The sequence below is a fragment of the Engystomops pustulosus genome, chromosome 3 (genome assembly GCF_040894005.1).
Source record: "Engystomops pustulosus chromosome 3, aEngPut4.maternal, whole genome shotgun sequence".
Taxonomy (NCBI): Eukaryota; Metazoa; Chordata; class Amphibia; order Anura; family Leptodactylidae; genus Engystomops; species Engystomops pustulosus.
In genome coordinates this window covers 8220054-8238787 of record NC_092413.1, presented here as the reverse complement: position 1 = coordinate 8238787, position 18734 = coordinate 8220054, and the positions used below count along the sequence as shown (strand labels likewise).

At 51.0% G+C, this 18734-nt stretch overlaps 1 protein-coding gene across 3 annotated transcripts in view; it reads right to left on the bottom strand.

Moving 5' to 3' along the window:
• Nucleotides 1-18734, bottom strand: part of CLIP4 (CAP-Gly domain containing linker protein family member 4) — a 90108-nt gene that overhangs the window by 22009 nt on the left and 49365 nt on the right. For 2 of the 3 annotated variants that reach the window (XM_072139969.1, XM_072139968.1), the window contains exons 5-12: nucleotides 18160-18321; nucleotides 16251-16369; nucleotides 14486-14722; nucleotides 9586-9721; nucleotides 8501-8641; nucleotides 8020-8097; nucleotides 676-828; nucleotides 269-406 (exon numbers count right to left, since the gene is read on the bottom strand). In XM_072139969.1, coding sequence (XP_071996070.1) covers nucleotides 269-406; nucleotides 676-828; nucleotides 8020-8097; nucleotides 8501-8641; nucleotides 9586-9721; nucleotides 14486-14722; nucleotides 16251-16369; nucleotides 18160-18321 — 1164 coding nt within the window. The remainder of the gene's footprint in view (nucleotides 1-268; nucleotides 407-675; nucleotides 829-8019; nucleotides 8098-8500; nucleotides 8642-9585; nucleotides 9722-14485; nucleotides 14723-16250; nucleotides 16370-18159; nucleotides 18322-18734) is intronic. The other variant, XM_072139970.1, reaches the window with a different exon arrangement.

The window sequence follows — 18734 nt, the reverse complement described above, 5'->3', positions numbered from 1 at the left end:
AGAACCTTCTCTTTAATATGACACAAGCAGCATGTTTCTAGGTGCTATACAACAGGATATATGGGCTGATTCCCCCTGTAACCACTAAACCTGACTCATATAAATAAGGTGAGAAGATTTTTCTTGTAGGTAAGGCAAACTTAGATTTGACATAAAAGCGGGAATTGTAGAAAGGACATTTCATCCCTGACCTAAGGGGGCTGCTGGTGACAGATTCTCAGTACTAGATTACAGTAAGGTAGTGGATTGTACCTCCTCTGCCACTTACCCGGTGCAAAGCTGGTTTTGCCATAAAACCTTACAGTGCCGAGTCTCTGCCCGACCACAATCACCCGGTCACCGGGCTGGAACTCAGTCTGCTCGGAGGTCGGGCTCCCAGCAGAGGATGATACCGGATTCTGTGGACCTGCAAAAAGAAACAAATGTAAATAGATTGGAAGAGGAGGAAGAGCACAGCAAGAAGAGAGAGGAGTGCAGGAGTAGTACATGGACGCCCATTATAGTGTCCTTACATAAACGTGGTCTGGAGGTAGCATTACACGTCATTTCCCATTACAATTGATAGAAACTTGCTGCAGTGCAGATGGTGATTACTGAGAAGGTGCAAGAGAAGGAAACTGTGATACCACAACACAACCCGGTGACTGCACAGAGAGACTGGACTCATAGCATTACCAGTCCTTATAGCAAAGGATCGGCGCCTGACCACGGCGCTCGGAGGAGGAGGACGATGATGACCGGGGAGGGGGGGCTTGGCCTCAACGAAGGAGGAGGACGACGATGAGGAGAAAGAACATGAAGAAATGCTGCTGGATCCCATGCAGAACGCTGAAAAGTGGAACGAAACAGGAAGAGACGTGGATCAGTCCTGTCTGAGAGGTCACTGCCCCACACACAGCGAGACGGCGAGCTACCATGTCATATCATAGCCAGCAGTGATCAGGGGTCAGCATGGGCGCTCTGACCTCTCTGTGACTACACCCCCCATACACAGCGAGCTGCCATGTCCTGTGTGTCCTGACACCTTTCTATCATAGCCAGCAGTGGTCAGGGGGTCAGCATGGGGGCTCTGACCCCTCTGTGACTACACCCCCCATACACAGCGAGCTGCCATGTCCTGTGTGTCCTGACACCTTTCTATCATAGCCAGCAGTGGTCAGGGGTCAGCATGGGTGCTCTGACCCCTCTGTGACTACACCCCCCATACACAGCGAGCTGCCATGTCCTGTGTGTCCTGACACCTTTCTATCATAGCCAGCAGTGGTCAGGGGTCAGCATGGGGGCTCTGACCCCTCTGTGACTACACCCCCCATACACAGCGAGCTGCCATGTCCTGTGTGTCCTGACACCTTTCTATCATAGCCAGCAGTGGTCAGGGGTCAGCATGGGCGCTCTGACCCCTCTGTGACTACACCCCCCATACACAGCGAGCTGCCATGTCCTGTGTGTCCTGACACCTTTCTATCATAGCCAGCAGTGGTCAGGGGTCAGCATGGGCGCTCTGAACCCTCTGTGACTACACCCCCCATACACATCGAGCTGCCATGTCCTGTGTGTCCTGACACCTTTCTATCATAGCCAGCAGTGGTCAGGGGTCAGCATGGGCGCTCTGACCCCTCTGTGACTACACCCCCCATACACATCGAGCTGCCATGTCCTGTGTGTCCTGACACCTTTCTATCATAGCCAGCAGTGGTCAGGGGTCAGCATGGGTGCTCTGACCTCTCTGTGACTACACCCCCATACACAGCGAGCTGCCATGTCCTGTGTGTCCTGACACCTTTCTATCATAGCCAGCATTGGTCAGGGGTCAGCATGGGTGCTCTGACCCCTCTGTGACTACACCCCCCATACACAGCCAGCTGCCATGTCCTGTGTGTCCTGACACCTTTCTATCATAGCCAGCAGTGGTCAGGGGTCAGCATGGGTGCTCTGACCCCTCTGTGACTACACCTCCCATACACAGCGAGCTGCCATGTCCTGTGTCCTGACACCTTTCTATCATAGCCAGCAGTGGTCAGGGGTCAGCATGGGCTCTCTGACCCCTCTGTGACTACACCCTCCATACACAGTGAGCTGCCATGTCCTGTGTGTCCTGACACCTTTCTATCATAGCCAGCAGTGGTCAGTGGTCAGCATGGGCGCTCTGACCCCTCTGTGACTACACCCCCCATACACAGCGAGCTGCCATGTCCTGTGTCCTGACACCTTTCTATCATTGCCAGCAGTGGTCAGGGGTCAGCATGGGCGCTCTGACCCCTCTATGACTACACCCCCCATACACAGCGAGGTGCCATGTCCTGTGTGTCCTGACACCTTTCTATCATAGCCAGCAGTGGTCAGGGGTCAGCATGGGGGCTCTGACCTCTCTGTGACTACATCCTCCATACACAGCGAGGTGCCATGTCCTGTGTGTCCTGACACCTTTCTATCATAGCCAGCAGTGGTCAGTGGTCAGCATGGGTGCTCTGACCCCTCTGTGACTACACCCCCCATACACAGGGAGCTGCCATGTCCTGTGTGTCCTGACACCTTTCTATCATAGCCAGCAGTGGTCAGTGGTCAGCATGGGCGCTCTGACCCCTCTGTGACTACACCCCCCATACACAGCATGCTGCCATGTCCTGTGTGTCCTGACACCTTTCTATCATAGCCAGCAGTGGTCAGGGGTCAGCATAGCCGCTCTGACCCCTCTGTGACTACACCCCCCATACACAGCGAGCTGCCATGTCCTGTGTGTCCTGACACCTTTCTATCATAGCCAGCAGTGGTCAGGGGTCAGCATGGGTGCTCTGACCCCTCTGTGACTACACCCCCCATACACAGCGAGCTGCCATGTCCTGTGTGTCCTGACACCTTTCTATCATAGCCAGCAGTGGTCAGGGGTCAGCATGGGCGCTCTGACCCCTCTGTGACTACACCCCCCCCATACACAGCGAGCTGCCATGTCCTGTGTGTCCTGACACCTTTCTATCATAGCCAGCAGTGGTCAGGGGTCAGCATGGGCGCTCTGACCCCTCTGTGACTACACCCCCCTACACAGCGAGCTGCCATGTCCTGTGTGTCCTGACACCTTTCTATCATAGCCAGCAGTGGTCAGTGGTCAGCATGGGCGCTCTGACCCCTCTGTGACTACACCCCCCATACACAGCGAGCTGCCATGTCCTGTGTCCTGACACCTTTCTATCATAGCCAGCAGTGGTCAGGGGTCAGCATGGATGCTCTGACCCCTCTGTGACTACACCCCCCATACACAGGGAGCTGCCATGTCCTGTGTGTCCTGACACCTTTCTATCATAGCCAGCAGTGGTCAGTGGTCAGCATGGGCGCTCTGACCCCTCTGTGACTACATCCCCCATACACAGCGAGCTGCCATGTCCTGTGTGTCCTGACACCTTTCTATCATAGCCAGCAGTGGTCAGTGGTCAGCATGGGCGCTCTGACCCCTCTGTGACTACATCCCCCATACACAGCGAGCTGCCATGTCCTGTGTGTCCTGACACCTTTCTATCATAGCCAGCAGTGGTCAGGGGTCAGCATGGGGGCTCTGACCCCTCTGTGACTACACCCCCCATACACAGCGAGCTGCCATGTCCTGTGTGTCCTGACACCTTTCTATCACAGCCAGCAGTGGTCAGGGGTCAGCATGGGCTCTCTGACCCCTCTGTGACTACACCCCCCATACACAGCGAGCTGCCATGTCCTGTGTGTCCTGACACCTTTCTATCATAGCCAGCAGTGGTCAGTGGTCAGCATGGGCGCTCTGACCCCTCTGTGACTACACCCCCATACACAGCGAGCTGCCATGTCCTGTGTGTCCTGACACCTTTCTATCATAGCCAGCAGTGGTCAGTGGTCAGCATGGGCGCTCTGACCCCTCTGTGACTACACCCCCATACACAGCGAGCTGCCATGTCCTGTGTGTCCTGACACCTTTCTATCATAGCCAGCAGTGGTCAGGGGTCAGCATGGGCGCTCTGACCCCTCTGTGACTACACCCCCCATACACAGGGAGCTGCCATGTCCTGTGTGTCCTGCCACCTTTCTACCATAGCCAGCAGTGGTCAGGGGTCAGCATGGGCGCTCTGACCCCTCTGTGACTACACCCCCCATACACAGCGAGCTGCCATGTCCTGTGTGTCCTGACACCTTTCTATCATAGCCAGCAGTGGTCAGGGGTCATCATGGGCGCTCTGACCCCTCTGTGACTACACCCCCCATACACAGCGAGCTGCCATGTCCTGTGTATCCTGACACCTTTCTATCATAGCCAGCAGTGGTCAGGGGTCAGCATGGGCGCTCTGACCCCTCTGTGACTACACCCCCCATACACAGAGAGCTGCCATGTCCTGTGTCCTGACACCTTTCTATCATAGCCAGCAGTGGTCAGGGGTCAGCATGGGTGCTCTGACCTCTCTGTGACTACACCCCCCATACACAGCGAGCTGCCATAACCTGTGTGTCCTGACACCTTTCAATAATAGCCAGCAGTGGTCAGGGGTCAGCATGGGTGCTCTGACCCCTCTGTGACTACACCCCCATACACAGCGAGCTGCCATGTCCTGTGTGTCCTGACACCTTTCTATCATAGCCAGCAGTGGTCAGGGGTCAGCATGGGTGCTCTGACCCCTCTGTGACTACACCCCCATACACAGCGAGCTGCCATGTCCTGTGTGTCCTGACACCTTTCTATCATAGCCAGCAGAGTTCAGGGGTCAGCATGGGCGCTCTGACCTCTCTGTGACTACATCCCCCATACACAGTGAGCTGCCATGTCCTGTGTGTCCTGACACCTTTCTATCATAGCCAGCAGTGGTCAGGGGTCAGCATGGGCGCTCTGACCCCTCTGTGACTACACCCCCCATACACAGCGAGCTGCCATGTCCTGTGTGTCCTGACACCTTTCTATCATAGCCAGCAGTGGTCAGGGGTCAGCATGGGTGCTCTGACCTCTCTGTGACTACACCCTCCATACACAGCGAGCTGCCATGTCCTGTGTCCTGACACCTTTCTATCATAGCCAGCAGTGGTCAGGGGTCAGCATGGGTGCTCTGACCTCTCTGTGACTACACCCCCATACACAGCGAGCTGCCATGTCCTGTGTATCCTGACACCTTTCTATCATAGCAAGCAGTGGTCAGGGGTCAGCATGGACGCTCTGACCCCTCTGTGACTACACCCCCCCCATACACAGCGAGCTGCCGTGTCCTGTGTGTCCTGACACCTTTCTATCATAGCCAGCAGTGTTCAGGGGTCAGCATGGGCGCTCTGACCTCTCTGTGACTACACCCCCCATACACAGCGAGCTGCCATGTCCTGTGTGTCCTGACACCTTTCTATCATAGCCAGCAGTGGTCAGGGGTCAGCATGGGCGCTCTGACCCCTCTGTGACTCCACCCACCATACACAGCGAGCTCCCATGTCCTGTGTGTCCTGACACCTTTCTATCATAGCCAGCAGTGGTCAGGGGTCAGCATGGGCGCTCTGACCTCTCTGTGACTACATCCCCCATACACAGCGAGCTGCCATGTCCTGTGTGTCCTGACACCTTTCTATCATAGCCAGCAGTGGTCAGGGGTCAGCATGGGCTCTCTGACCCCTCTGTGACTACACCCCCATACACAGCGAGCTGCCATGTCCTGTGTCCTGACACCTTTCTATCATAGCCAGCAGTGGTCAGGGGTCAGCATGGGCGCTCTGACCCCTCTGTGACTACACCCCCCCCCCCCCATACACAGCGAGCTGCCATGTCCTGTGTCCTGACACCTTTCTATCATAGCAAGCAGTGGTCAGAGGTCAGCATGGGTGCTCTGACCTCTCTGTGACTACACCCCCCATATACAGCGAGCTGCCATGTCCTGTGTGTCCTGACACCTTTCTATCATAGCCAGCAGTGGTCAGGGGTCAGCATGGGCGCTCTGACCCCTCTGTGACTACACCCCCCATACACAGCGAGCTGCCATGTCCTGTGTGTCCTGACACCTTTCTATCATAGCCAGCAGTGGTCAGGGGTCAGCATGGGTGCTCTGACCCCTCTGTGACTACATCCCCCATGCACAGCGAGCTGCCATGTCCTGTGTGTCCTGACACCTTTCTATCATAGCCAGCAGTGGTCAGGGGTCAGCATGGGCGCTCTGACCCCTCTGTGACTACACCCCCCATACACAGGGAGCTGCCATGTCCTGTGTGTCCTGACACCTTTCTATCATAGCCAGCAGTGGTCAGGGGTCAGCATGGGTGCTCTGACCCCTCTGTGACTACACCCCCCATACACAGCGAGCTGCCATATCCTGTGTGTCCTGACACCTTTCTATCATAGCCAGCAGTGGTCAGGGGTCAGCATGGGCGCTCTGACCCCTCTGTGACTACACCCTCCATACACAGCGAGCTGCCATGTCCTGTGTATCCTGACACCTTTCTATCATAGCCAGCAGTGGTCAGGGGTCAGCATGGGTGCTCTGACCCCTCTGTGACTACACCCCCCATACACAGCGAGCTGCCATGTCCTGTGTGTCCTGACACCTTTCTATCATAGCCAGCAGTGGTCAGGGGTCAGCATGGGCGCACTGACCTCTCTGTGACTACACACCCCATACGCAGCGAGCTGCCATGTCCTGTGTGTCCTGACACCTTTCTATCATAGCCAGCAGTGGTCAGGGGTCAGCATGGGCGCTCTGACCCCTCTGTGACTACACCCCCGTACACAGCGAGCTGCCATGTCCTGTGTGTCCTGACACCTTTCTATCATAGCCAGCAGTGGTCAGGGGTCAGCATGGGCGCTCTGACCCCTCTGTGACTACACCCCCCATACACAGCGAGCTGCCATGTCCTGTGTGTCCTGACACCTTTCTATCATAGCCAGCAGTGGTCAGGGGTCAGCATGGGTGCTCTGACCCCTCTGTGACTACACCCCCCATACACAGCGAGCTGCCATGTCCTGTGTGTCCTGACACCTTTCTATCATAGCCAGCAGTGGTCAGGGGTCAGCATGGGCGCTCTGACCCCTCTGTGACTACACCCCCATACACAGCGAGCTGCCATGTCCTGTGTGTCCTGACACCTTTCTATCATAGCCAGCAGTGGTCAGGGGTCAGCATGGGCGCTCTGACCCCTCTGTGACTACACCCCCCATACACAGCGAGTTGCCATGTCCTGTGTGTCCTGACACCTTTCTATCATAGCCAGCAGTGGTCAGGGGTCAGCATGGGCGCTCTGACCCCTCTGTGACTACACCCCCATACACAGCGAGCTGCCATGTCCTGTGTGTCCTGACACCTTTCTATCATAGCCAGCAGTGGTCAGGGGTCAGCATGGGCGCTCTGACCTCTCTGTGACTACACCCCCCATACACAGGGAGCTGCCATGTCCTGTGTGTCCTGACACCTTTCTATCATAACCAGCACAAATACATTTTTTGATAGGAACTAACCATTACAACAAGACTTGTACAGATGCACTGAGCCTGTCCGCTAGATGTCACAATTCTGCTCTTTTCGGTAGTTCAGCAGACAGTAGTCCTGACTAATAACATGGCCCTAACATTTCCCCCATGACAGGTAATATTGTAACCACATAATCGAGTTTAATCATTGGGTGCAATTTTTTGGGTGATCGGTTGTATACTAATGGCTCTTGATATCATGCAGTTTATACCAATTCCTGAAGGTGTGTAATACACAGGAATTAAGAAGACTCAATTTACTCTCATATGAAGTCCAAGAAGCATCTGTAACCATCATGTAGAGGGACAGATTCTCCATGGATCCAGGATTATGAGACCTCAGCAATGGTCTCTGATTGACACATGGGGCAAAGGATGGGAAAAAAAAAATAGGAGATGCAGAGTTATATAAAGCGATGGAAAATATCTGGTCATAGGTCGTGGTAGCAGAGGTTTTGTGCGCTCACAGAAGCTTTCATCTGCTGCCTTGATGTGAAGACGAGCGTCACAGATGGAATTACATCGTAATCCCCAGAGGAACCCATGTTATGTGCTGTGTCCTGTAATCGTGTTATCACCTTTCTTAAAGGACGCAGTAGTCGAGGACTCATCAGTGCTCTGGATAAAAGTCGAATTCTTTTTGAAAGGAGGACGGCCTGTCAGAAGACAAGAAGAGGCATTTTACAAACTCATCGTCAGAATAGTGAGTGCAGCTCTGGAGTATAATACAGGATGTAACTCAGGATCAGTACAGGATAAGTAATGTCATGTATGTACACAGTGACTGCACCAGCAGCAGAATAGTGAGTGCAGCTCTGGGGTATAATACAGGATGTAACTCAGGATCAGTACAGGATAAGTAATGTCATGTATGTACACAGTGACTGCACCAGCAGCAGAATAGTGAGTGCAGCTCTGGAGTATAATACAGGATGTAACTCAGGATCAGTACAGGATAAGTAATGTCATGTATGTACACAGTGACTGCACCAGCAGCAGAATATTGAGTGCAGCTCTGGAGTATAATACAGGATGATCCTTACACACAATAGTTCGTACCAGTGTTGATTTTTGATGTAACATGGCTCAGGTCGATCTTTGCAGATTTGACAGGACCCGTGGCCTTGTTAGATGAACTTCTGATAAATGTCTTCATTGACTCGTGTGCTCGTCGTATCTTGGACAGTGGAGCAAAGATACCTGATTGGAGATTATTTCCAAACTATTACTCATATTAGACACGAAAAAAAAAAAAATATATATAACTAAACAATCAAATAAAAGAAACGCAAAAAAACTTGTATTACTGCTAATTAGCTCTATACAGGCAGTCCCCGGGTTACATACAAGAAAGGTTCTGTAGGTTCATTCTTAAGCTGAATTTGTGTGTAAGTCAGAACTGTATATTTTACAATTGTAACCCCAGCCAGAATTTTTTTTTGGTCTCTGGGACAATTGGATTTTTAAAATGTTAGGTTCTCATAGGAACCAGGATTAACAATAAAGCTACAGAAACTGTCATAACTGTTACAGCTTTTTATTGTAGCCCAATGCTAAAGTACAGTAAATTACCAATATCCAGAGGTCCGTTCGTAACTAGGGGTCGCCTGTAAGTCGGGTGTTCTTAAGTACGGGACCACCTGTACATGAAAGAGAACCTGTCAGCCGGAATAATCCCTCTAGCAGCTACTTACTAAAGTAAGCTGCTCCCTAGCCCTACCCCAGTATTAGCAGTGTTAAATCGCTTGCTTTAACGTACCGATATACTAGCAAACACTACAGTACATAGCCCTCTGGTCGCCGGACCAAGCTTACAGTGGTCCGGAGTATTCATGAGGGGGCTGTCCGAGGAGGTGGTGATTGCAGCATGGAGCCTGGGAGTCACCGCCGGTATATGGAGTGGGTGCAACGCCCCCTCATGAATACGCTGGACCGCTGTAAGCTTGGGCGTTCGGCTATGTACTCCAGTGTTTGCTAGTATATCGGTACGTTCCAATAAAGCAAGCGATTTAACACTGCTATTACTGGGGTAGGGGTAGGGAGCTGCTAGAGGGATTATTTTGCTGATGGGTCCTCTTTAAGGTGACATATTGCAGACTTCCTACAATGATTGTATTAACACATATAACATTATACATTCCTACCGTGTTTAGGTGAACACTTGAAGTACTGCACTCCGCCCACGCTGCCGTTGTTCTTCCCGTCTGCTTCGTCCATCTCTATCCCGGCCCATTGACCTGTGGCAAACTGAGTGGTGCCGCAGAACTTTAAGGTACCAACCTTAAAAAAAAAGGGAAAGAAATTCAAACCAATTGCATCCAAGTAAGGATCTGACCCTCAATGTTCTGTCTGATTGAGGCACAGGTACAGACGGAGGCTGCTAGATGTGATAGTAAGCTTCCATCTCACCCCAAGTGCTTTACTGCAATCCCTGCAATACAGTTCCTCTCTATAATGTCCTATATGATGGAGCTGATGCATCTGATTGGTAGAGGAGAGACACAGACAGGGGCTTCTGGAGATAATAGTAAGCTCTTATCCCACCCCAAGTGCTTTATTGCAATCCCTACAGGTCAGTTCTTCTCTATAATATCCTATATGATCCTGCTTATGCATCCGATTGGTAGAGGAGAAACACAGGGAGAGGATTCTGGAGAGAATAGTAATATCCTATCTCACCCCAAGTGCTTTATTGCAATCCCTGCGGTACAGTTCCTCTCTATAATGTCCTATATGATCAAACTGATACACCCTATTGGTAGAGGAAAGACACAAACACAGGCTTCTGAAGATAACAGTAAGCTCCTATCTCACCCCAAGTGTTTTACTACAATCCCTACAGGTCAGTTCTTCTCTATAATGTCCTATATGATTGAGCTGATGCATCTGATTGGTAGAGGAGAGACATAGGCAGAGGCTTCTGGAGATAATATTAAGCTCCTATCTCACCCCAAGTGCTTTACTGCAACCCTACAGGTCAGTTCTTCTCTATAATATCCTATATGATCCAGCAGATGCGTCTGATTGGTAGAGGAGAGACACAGGCAGAGGTTTCTGGAGATAACAGTAAGCTCCTATCTTACCACAAGTGCTTTACTGTGATCCCTACAGGTCAGTTCTTCTCTATAATATCCTATATGATCCAGCAGATGCGTCTGATTGGTAGAGGAGAGACACAGGCAGAGGTTTCTGGAGATAACAGTAAGCTCCTATCTTACCACAAGTGCTTTACTGTGATCCCTACAGGTCAGTTCTTCTCTATAATATCCTATATGATCCAGCAGATGCGTCTGATTGGTAGAGGAGAGACACAGGCAGAGGTTTCTGGAGATAACAGTAAGCTCCTATCTTACCACAAGTGCTTTACTGTGATCCCTACAGGTCAGTTCTTCTCTATAATATCCTATATAATACACACTTTAGACTAGTGAGTTATGCAAATTTTGAGTGTTTTCCTAATTATGACCGACCTTAGAATGTGGACAATTTTTAAGAATGATCTAAAAAAAAATGTAACTACAAATCTGTATCTCCATCTCTGAACATCGCATTTGCATAGAGGCGTTTAGAGGGTTAAGAAGCTAATTTAAAAACACGGCTATAAATAAATGCAAAAAAATTGCAAAATGCAGCAAAAAAAAAAAAAAAAAAATCAAAAAACTAAATCATAAGCGGCTTTCTTTTCAATGACTCTCATTATATGAAGTAAACAGAGTTCCCTGGCGGGCAATTACACCCTTTAACCCATTGTCCCGGAAAACAAGGACAGCTGGCAGCAGCCACCGAGCGCCAGGCGCTGATGGAATAAGAATTGCCAGCCATATGGAAGGAGCGGGCCGCGCCGCCATCGCACATACGGAGGGAGAGCGCTGCCAATCGCCGCCGTTATTGGGTTGAAGATTATAAAAGCTGAAACAAACACGAGCTGCGGCGTCCAAGTACAAGACACCGAACCAGCAGCACAAAGCAGCAGACAGGGCGGATTACAGGGGGCGCCCGGCGGGCAATCACTGCAACGTAAACTCTGATTCACATCTTTCATATCTCTGATTGCTGACAGGTAACGGGAGGATTGTAGATAAGGGAGATAAATGTTATCTCCTATACACAGAATATTAGAAAATACTCTGATCATGGGGGGTCCGACTGTTAGACCCACCACCAATTATGAGGGGTCTCATGCACCCAAATGAATGGAGTTTAGGATGGGACTGCTAAGGATAGAAGAATAGATCACCTACCGCCAGCGGCGCCATAGTGCAAGTGCATTGTCATCATCATTGGGGGTCTCAGTAATCAGCAAGACAAAGGATAATGGGGTATAATGTACACATTTAATATACATTGGATGTAAATGTGTATAGATTTAAAGGGATACTTATAAATAGTTTAGTTTTAGGTAATATAATCACCCATACTAATGACTGGGTGTCTATTACATGAGTGCACTGAAGAGTACACAGGCAGATACATTGTATCAGACAAGGGGATTGTTTAGACAGGATACAACTGTAGCCAACTCTTAGCCATGTGAATCTTTAGGCCTTTCTGGGTATTTAAAGGGGTTGTCCAGTGACCACAAGTTACTAACTTGCAGATCAATTGGGGGTCTCAGTGTTTTGACCCCCATGGGCTACAATAATGGGGTCTGTTGGACCCCCCCCCCCCCCCCCCCCCGGAAAAAAATGTAGCGGCCAGATACACATAAAGACTGCCGATCCTTCCATTGTCTATGGAACTTATGGAGACAGCCGAGCCGAGCCCAGTGCACCGATCACTGTCAGTACCATAGAGATGAATAGAGCAACCGATGCATGTGTCACGGACTGCCCTATTCATATGGGCAGCAACAGACCCATGCCCTCTTGATCCCCAGCAATGAGACCCCCAGTGATCAGAAAGTTTGACCCTATCCAGTCGGTATGAGTTAACTTGCGGTCACTGGACGGCCCCTTTAAATGCAAAGTGTAATGCATCTATTTAATGTAAGAAAGCAGTATAGGAGATTAGAAGTTGCTCATGGGGGGTGCGATACTTGCGCCCCCCCCCCCCCCTGCTGATCAGCTGTTACACACTATAGCAGGAGCCATGAGTAGTGCATCAGACAGAACCCACTAAGGGTGATGCCACACATGGCGGTTTTGGTCCGTTTTTTAAGCGTGCTTTTTCAGACCGTTTTTAACCTTGTCCTTTTTTTCCCCCAAACGCATGGTAGACGGTCAAAAACGGATGCATTTTCAAAAACGCATGCTTAAAAACGGACCAAAAAACGACATGTGTGTGGCATCACCCTTAATCTGGTTACAACCACAATGTTGGGGTGCAGTATTACATCCCCATCAATCGACCATCAATGACCTGTCCTACAGATCTGTAGTATGAGGAGCTGGAAAACCTCTAAGGCAGCAGAATTGTTAATTTACGGGGAATACAATCATTCACTAATATCAGGCGCGAGAATGGAACAGAAATAAAGCAAAACCTACAATAGAAAATCTGCAGCAGGACGACAAATACAAGACAAAGCCTATAGCGCCCCCTAGCGGCCACCTCTACCGCCACAACACAAAACAAGCATTGTGTGCGCGGCGCTTACTGGACCAATTAATCTGGTTTCAATCATCATCCGCTCTAATTGCATCTACAAATTATGCATCCTCTGCTGTGCCGCTACATATCATAAAGACCAGAAATATCCAGCTGTAATCTGCGCGTCACATTGTGACATGTTAATTGCTCCAAGATTGGGAAAACACATCAGTCACCCAGAAGCCAATCGTAAAGCGCAATGGATGGATGGGGAAATCAGAAGAAATACAGAGGGCGATAAACACGGGGCCGCTCCACGCCCTCGCCGGCTGCCACAATGCCTCAAAAATGGGAGCCCCGTGTCTCTATTATACAGCGGATCTATAGGGGGTCAGTATCTAAAGTAACAAACAACCAGGTGGAGCAGAAGGACTTTCATCTACTCTTTTCCTTGTCTCTCAAAATAACGCAGAAAAATTATATAAAAGGGGTCTTCCACCCACAAAGACAAGATTTTTAAATACACTCAAGATAACAAAATAACACATTCACTATTAACCAAAATTCTGCATTTCACAGATATAATTCCACATGGTGTACACAATTTTGGTTTCCCCGGGATACGACCATAAATCTTCTGATTATGGTGGGATTCTTCTCATGAATAGCTTCTCCTCTCTGCACACTGCTGTGCTCTCCTGCTCCCCCCATGCATTACAAGATGAGCTCAGGCACAGGCACTTCCTGCTGGCAAGCAGCAGTGTGCAGAGACTACAAGCTACACACAGATAAGGTCTCTATCCAGGGGTGGGAGGCATATAGCATAGCTGACAGAGTTTGTTATAGCTCAGAAATAGCAAAGCTGAGAGTGTCCTTGTGTTTTCTATCAATCTCATGGATCTCATCATCTTTCATCTCTGATCAGTTTCATCTCTTTTTTTCCCCAAGTGTCAGATACTAGTGAATGTTCAGAAGCTAAATAAAAGTGCAGATAAACCCTGCACCCTGATAATCTAAGCACATGGTCAGCACACAGCATCTCACAGCACTAGATGGATCATGATGTGTCTGCTTAGAGAGTCCCCTGGACACTGACCATCACCGAGTTTCTTGGTGTCTTGCTTCTTCCTTTTCCCCACAGTCCTGTTTCTGGCAATAAGACAACTGGCTGCAGCAATACAAAATTTAAACTCCACCCCTGGACTAAGCTCCACCCCTCAGCTATAAATGAAAGTGACTACATTGAGGGCGAGGCCATTTCTTTTGTGTTTACAAACGCCGGGGGACAGGGCTCGGCCCAATTGTATATATATGGGAACGTCACAAGTGATCGCATCCTTAAAGGGATTTCACCCTGCATGGTCTACAGATCAATTTGAAAAAATTGTGGAAAAACTTTTTAAAAATCTAGCCATGAAATGGTTAAATTATTACAAGACACGAGGGAGCGTTTTACTGCACTGACAGCTGCGAGACCTAGAAGCTTCCCACCATCAATCCCATTATGTGCTGTACCTTCTGCCCGGCTATCAATACTCGGTCTCCCAGCTTCAGTCCGGACGACTGCAGCGACACGACCCCCGGGACGTTGTCGTAGTTTGGGAGAGAGATTTGGGAGAGATCGCACAGCAGGGGCATAGCGTCCAGCAGGATCTGCTTAATTTCCTTGGCTACGGCGGCTGCATCTGCCATCTCCAGGGGCATATCCACCGGGTCAGGCACCACATCTGCTGGGATCCGGCCTCGGTCATCCTGCGGGGACACAACAAGCTCAGTGACGCCCTGTATAACGCTCCTCATTCACCTCCTGATGTCAATCAAATCATTTTGGTAACAAGACATTCACCTTTCCGGCTTTCCCCGTGGTCTATGGTTTGGAGCAGCAGATGACATCTCTGCATTGCACCCGTCTGTGTCCACGTGGTGCAGGGCTAATGGTGGAGCAGGGAGCAAATTTCCTCCTGCTCCACCATTGTGATCTACTCTGCGTCCTGAGGTTGGGATATACTGTTTGTTTCCCTGGACAGTGTCTATATGGCTCACCTGTTATACAACAGAGTACCTTCTTATTTCCCCTAAAACCTCACAGCCATGTAGTGCAGAGGTCCTGCTCCTTTCCTGCCCATCGGGCCGGGCTGCCCTGCAGTAACTAGGCCGCGGGGACCGGGACCGATCATGAGCATCCCACAGAAGTCAGCTCATTCTGTTTGACGTGCACATTGCTATACATTACAAACACCAGGTGGCGCCATAATACGCAAGTTTGGGGTTTTTTGGGGGGAATCTTATGTAATTGAAATTTGGGGAAATTGACATTAAAACAGTAAAGCAAAACCAATCGTCCGACAAGTGAATTTCAGACGTCACCACACACACCGGCACCTTTACTTCCGGTGCACAGAGTTTCCGGAGCTCAGGTTAACACTCTGCTTGCTGCACTGTATAACAAACCCCTTCAGAACTGAAAAAATGTACGGTATATGTTTAAAGGTGTTTTCCTCCCACAAAGATTCTTAAATATACTCAGGATAACAAAATAACACATTCACTCTAATTGACTGTGAATACCAAAAATACAGCATTTCACAGATATAATTCCAATCTGTCTCTATCAGTCCTGGTGTTTACATTTAGGTTGCCCCTGGATACGACCATCAACTCCTGACTATGGTCGGGCAGATTCTTCTCACATGAATATCTTCTCGTGTACTGCAGGGAGAAGGGCAGGAAGCAGAGAGCGCTACAGACACAGGGACTTCCTATCCGGCTGCAGCCCTACAGACAAAATAAGATCCGAAGGGAGGGGGGCATAGCAGTGCTGACTGCGTGATTTATATGTAGGGTAGCAGAGCAGAGTGTGGATTGTATATCCATCTCATCTCATCTCTGATCTGACTCAACTCTCTTTCTATGTATCAGACACTAGTGAATGTTCAGAAGCTGAATTAAAGTGTAGATAAACCCTGTACCCTGCACATCCTCAGCACCTCACAGCACTAGAGGGATCATGAAGTGCCTGCTCAGCTAGTCCATCCACACTGCTGAATCTTACACTGACCATCACTGAGTGATAGGACCAAAAACTGATCAATCCTGATTATGTGATTGACCCAGAACTGCACAAGACAGATGTATTAAGGGTTACAAACCATTTACCGGTGTGACCTACACATGACCAGAATAGATCTGTATCCCTGGGAGGATGATGTGAGTGTGGATGATGCAGTAACACAGTATTCCCTGGCACATACCCGCTGGCTCTGAGCTCGGCTTCTCTTACCCTGAAGGCCGGATTCGCTCTATTTTCCAGCAGGGCTTTCACAGCCCCCAAACAGAGGTTGGAAGCGGCAATGTGCAGCGCGGTTCCAAAATCAAAGTCACTACAGGTGGCATCGACATCTGAAAGAAATAAATCAGTCACAGCGGGACGTGGCAGCGCCAGGCGCACAGCAAGGGGAAATGTCACTTTTATCTCCTCACACAGAAAAAAAACACAACATTAGATCTTTATAGTAAATTAGAAGGCGAGAGAAAGGCCGCCCAGCAGTCAGCACACTCAGATTTACTCTACAAAATGCCTCACGCCGAGATCAACACAGGAAAGCGAACACACACACACAAACCCAACCAGCTCCTGCAAGACGCCCACTCAGAGCAGCCGGGGAGGAGGCCGGGGAGCGTGAGTAGAGGACAGAAAAGGGGGGAGGCCGGGGAGCGGGAGCAGAGGACAAAAAGGGGGAGGCCGGGGAGCGGGAGCAGAGGTCAAAAAGGGGGGAGGCCGGGGAGCGGAGGACAAAAAGGGGAGAGGCCGGGGAGCGGGAGCAGAGGTCAAAAAGGGGAGAGGCCGGGGAGCGGGAGCAGAGGACAAAAAGGGGAGAGGCCGGGGAGCGGGAGCAGAGGTCAAAAAGGGGAGAGGCCGGGGAGCGTGAGTAGAGGACAGAAAAGGGGGGAGGCCGGGGAGCGGGAGCAGAGGACAAAAAGGGGGAGGCCGGGGAGCGGGAGCAGAGGTCAAAAAGGGGGGAGGCCGGGGAGCGGAGGACAAAAAGGGGAGAGGCCGGGGAGCAGAGGACAAAAAGGGGAGAGGCCGGGGAGCGGGAGCAGAGGACAAAAAGGGGAGAGGCCGGGGAGCGGGAGCAGAGGACAAAAAGGGGGAGAGGCCGGGGAGCGGGAGCAGAGGACAAAAAGGGGGAGAGGCCGGGGAGCGGGAGCAGAGGACAAAAAGGGGGAGAGGCCGGGGAGCGGGAGCAGAGGACAAAAAGGGGGAGAGGCCGGGGAGCGGGAGCAGAGGACAAAAAGGGGGAGAGGCCGGGGAGCGGGAGCAGAGGACAAAAAGGGGAGAGGCCGGGGAGCGGGAGCAGAGGACAAAAAGGGGGAGAGGCCGGGAAGCGGGAGCAGAGGACAAAAAGGGGAGAGGCCGGGAAGCGGGAGCAGAGGACAAAAAGGGGGAGAGGCCGGGAAGCGGGAGCAGAGGACAAAAAGGGGGAGAGGCCGGGAAGCGGGAGCAGAGGACAAAAAGGGGGAGAGGCCGGGGAGCGGGAGCAGAGGACAAAAAGGGGAGAGGCCGGGGAGCGGGAGCAGAGGACAAAAAGGGGGAGAGGCCGGGGAGCGGGAGCAGAGGACAAAAAGGGGGAGAGGCCGGGGAGCGGGAGCAGAGGACAAAAAGGGGGAGAGGCCGGGGAGCGGGAGCAGAGGACAAAAAGGGGGAGAGGCCGGGGAGCGGGAGCAGAGGACAAAAAGGGGGAGAGGCCGGGGAGCGGGAGCAGAGGACAAAGGGGCGAGGCCGGGGAGTGGGAGCAGAGGACAAAAAGGGGGGAGGCCGGGGAGCGGGAGCAGAGGACAAAAAGGGGGGAAGCCGGGGAGCGGGAGCAGAGGCCAAAAAGGGGGGAGGCCGGGGAGCGGGAGCAGAGGTCAAAAAGGGGGGAAGCCGGGGAGCGGGAGCAGAGGCCAAAAAGGGGGAGGCCGGGGAGCGGGAGCAGAGGTCAAAAAGGGGGGAGGCCGGGGAGCGGGAGCAGAGGAGAAAGGGGGAGGCCAGGGCCCGGGAGCAGAGGAGAAAGGGTGAGGCCGGGGCCCGGGAGCAGAGGAGAAAGGAAACACCACATAATGCGCAAACTTTAGAGCTCCCTATAGTTGAGGCATTTTGTGGTCATGATGTACATACATATAACTTGTTTATTTTCCAGATTCCCTACCTCTTGGCTTGGAAGCCTTCAGTATAAGATGTATCAACTCAGGGACGTCAAAATAGGCAGCATAATGTAGAGCGCTCATATTAGTCCAGCGACTTCGTAGGCTCACGTCAGCTCCGATCTCAATGAGGTAAGAGGCAAACTTTGCTGCGGTGTCCGCGTCTCCTGCACACGAGAAATCACATGAGCTGTACCTTTAAAATCACCAAATATCGGTGACAAAGACAAAGCTCCCTTTGTCCTGTAAGTAAATGTCGGGCAGCTCATCGCCCGTCATTGTTTTCTTTCCAAATTATGTTTTGCGCATCCAGTGACAGCACCGAGGGGGAGATAAAAGCCCGGGATTTACTGCCTCCCGTCAGGTTATTTAGTTTATGAGCCCGGGGTCCCTACATAGACGCACTGGAAGCGGAAAAGCGACACAATTTATATCCGGAGATATCATTTCTATTTACTGCAATGGAGCAGATTCCAAATTGATTGAAAGTGAACAACTAGAAAGAGTCATAAATCACATGACAAGTATCTAAAACCCAATACACTATGTAGGTAATTATACCCGTCTGTCTATACGTCCG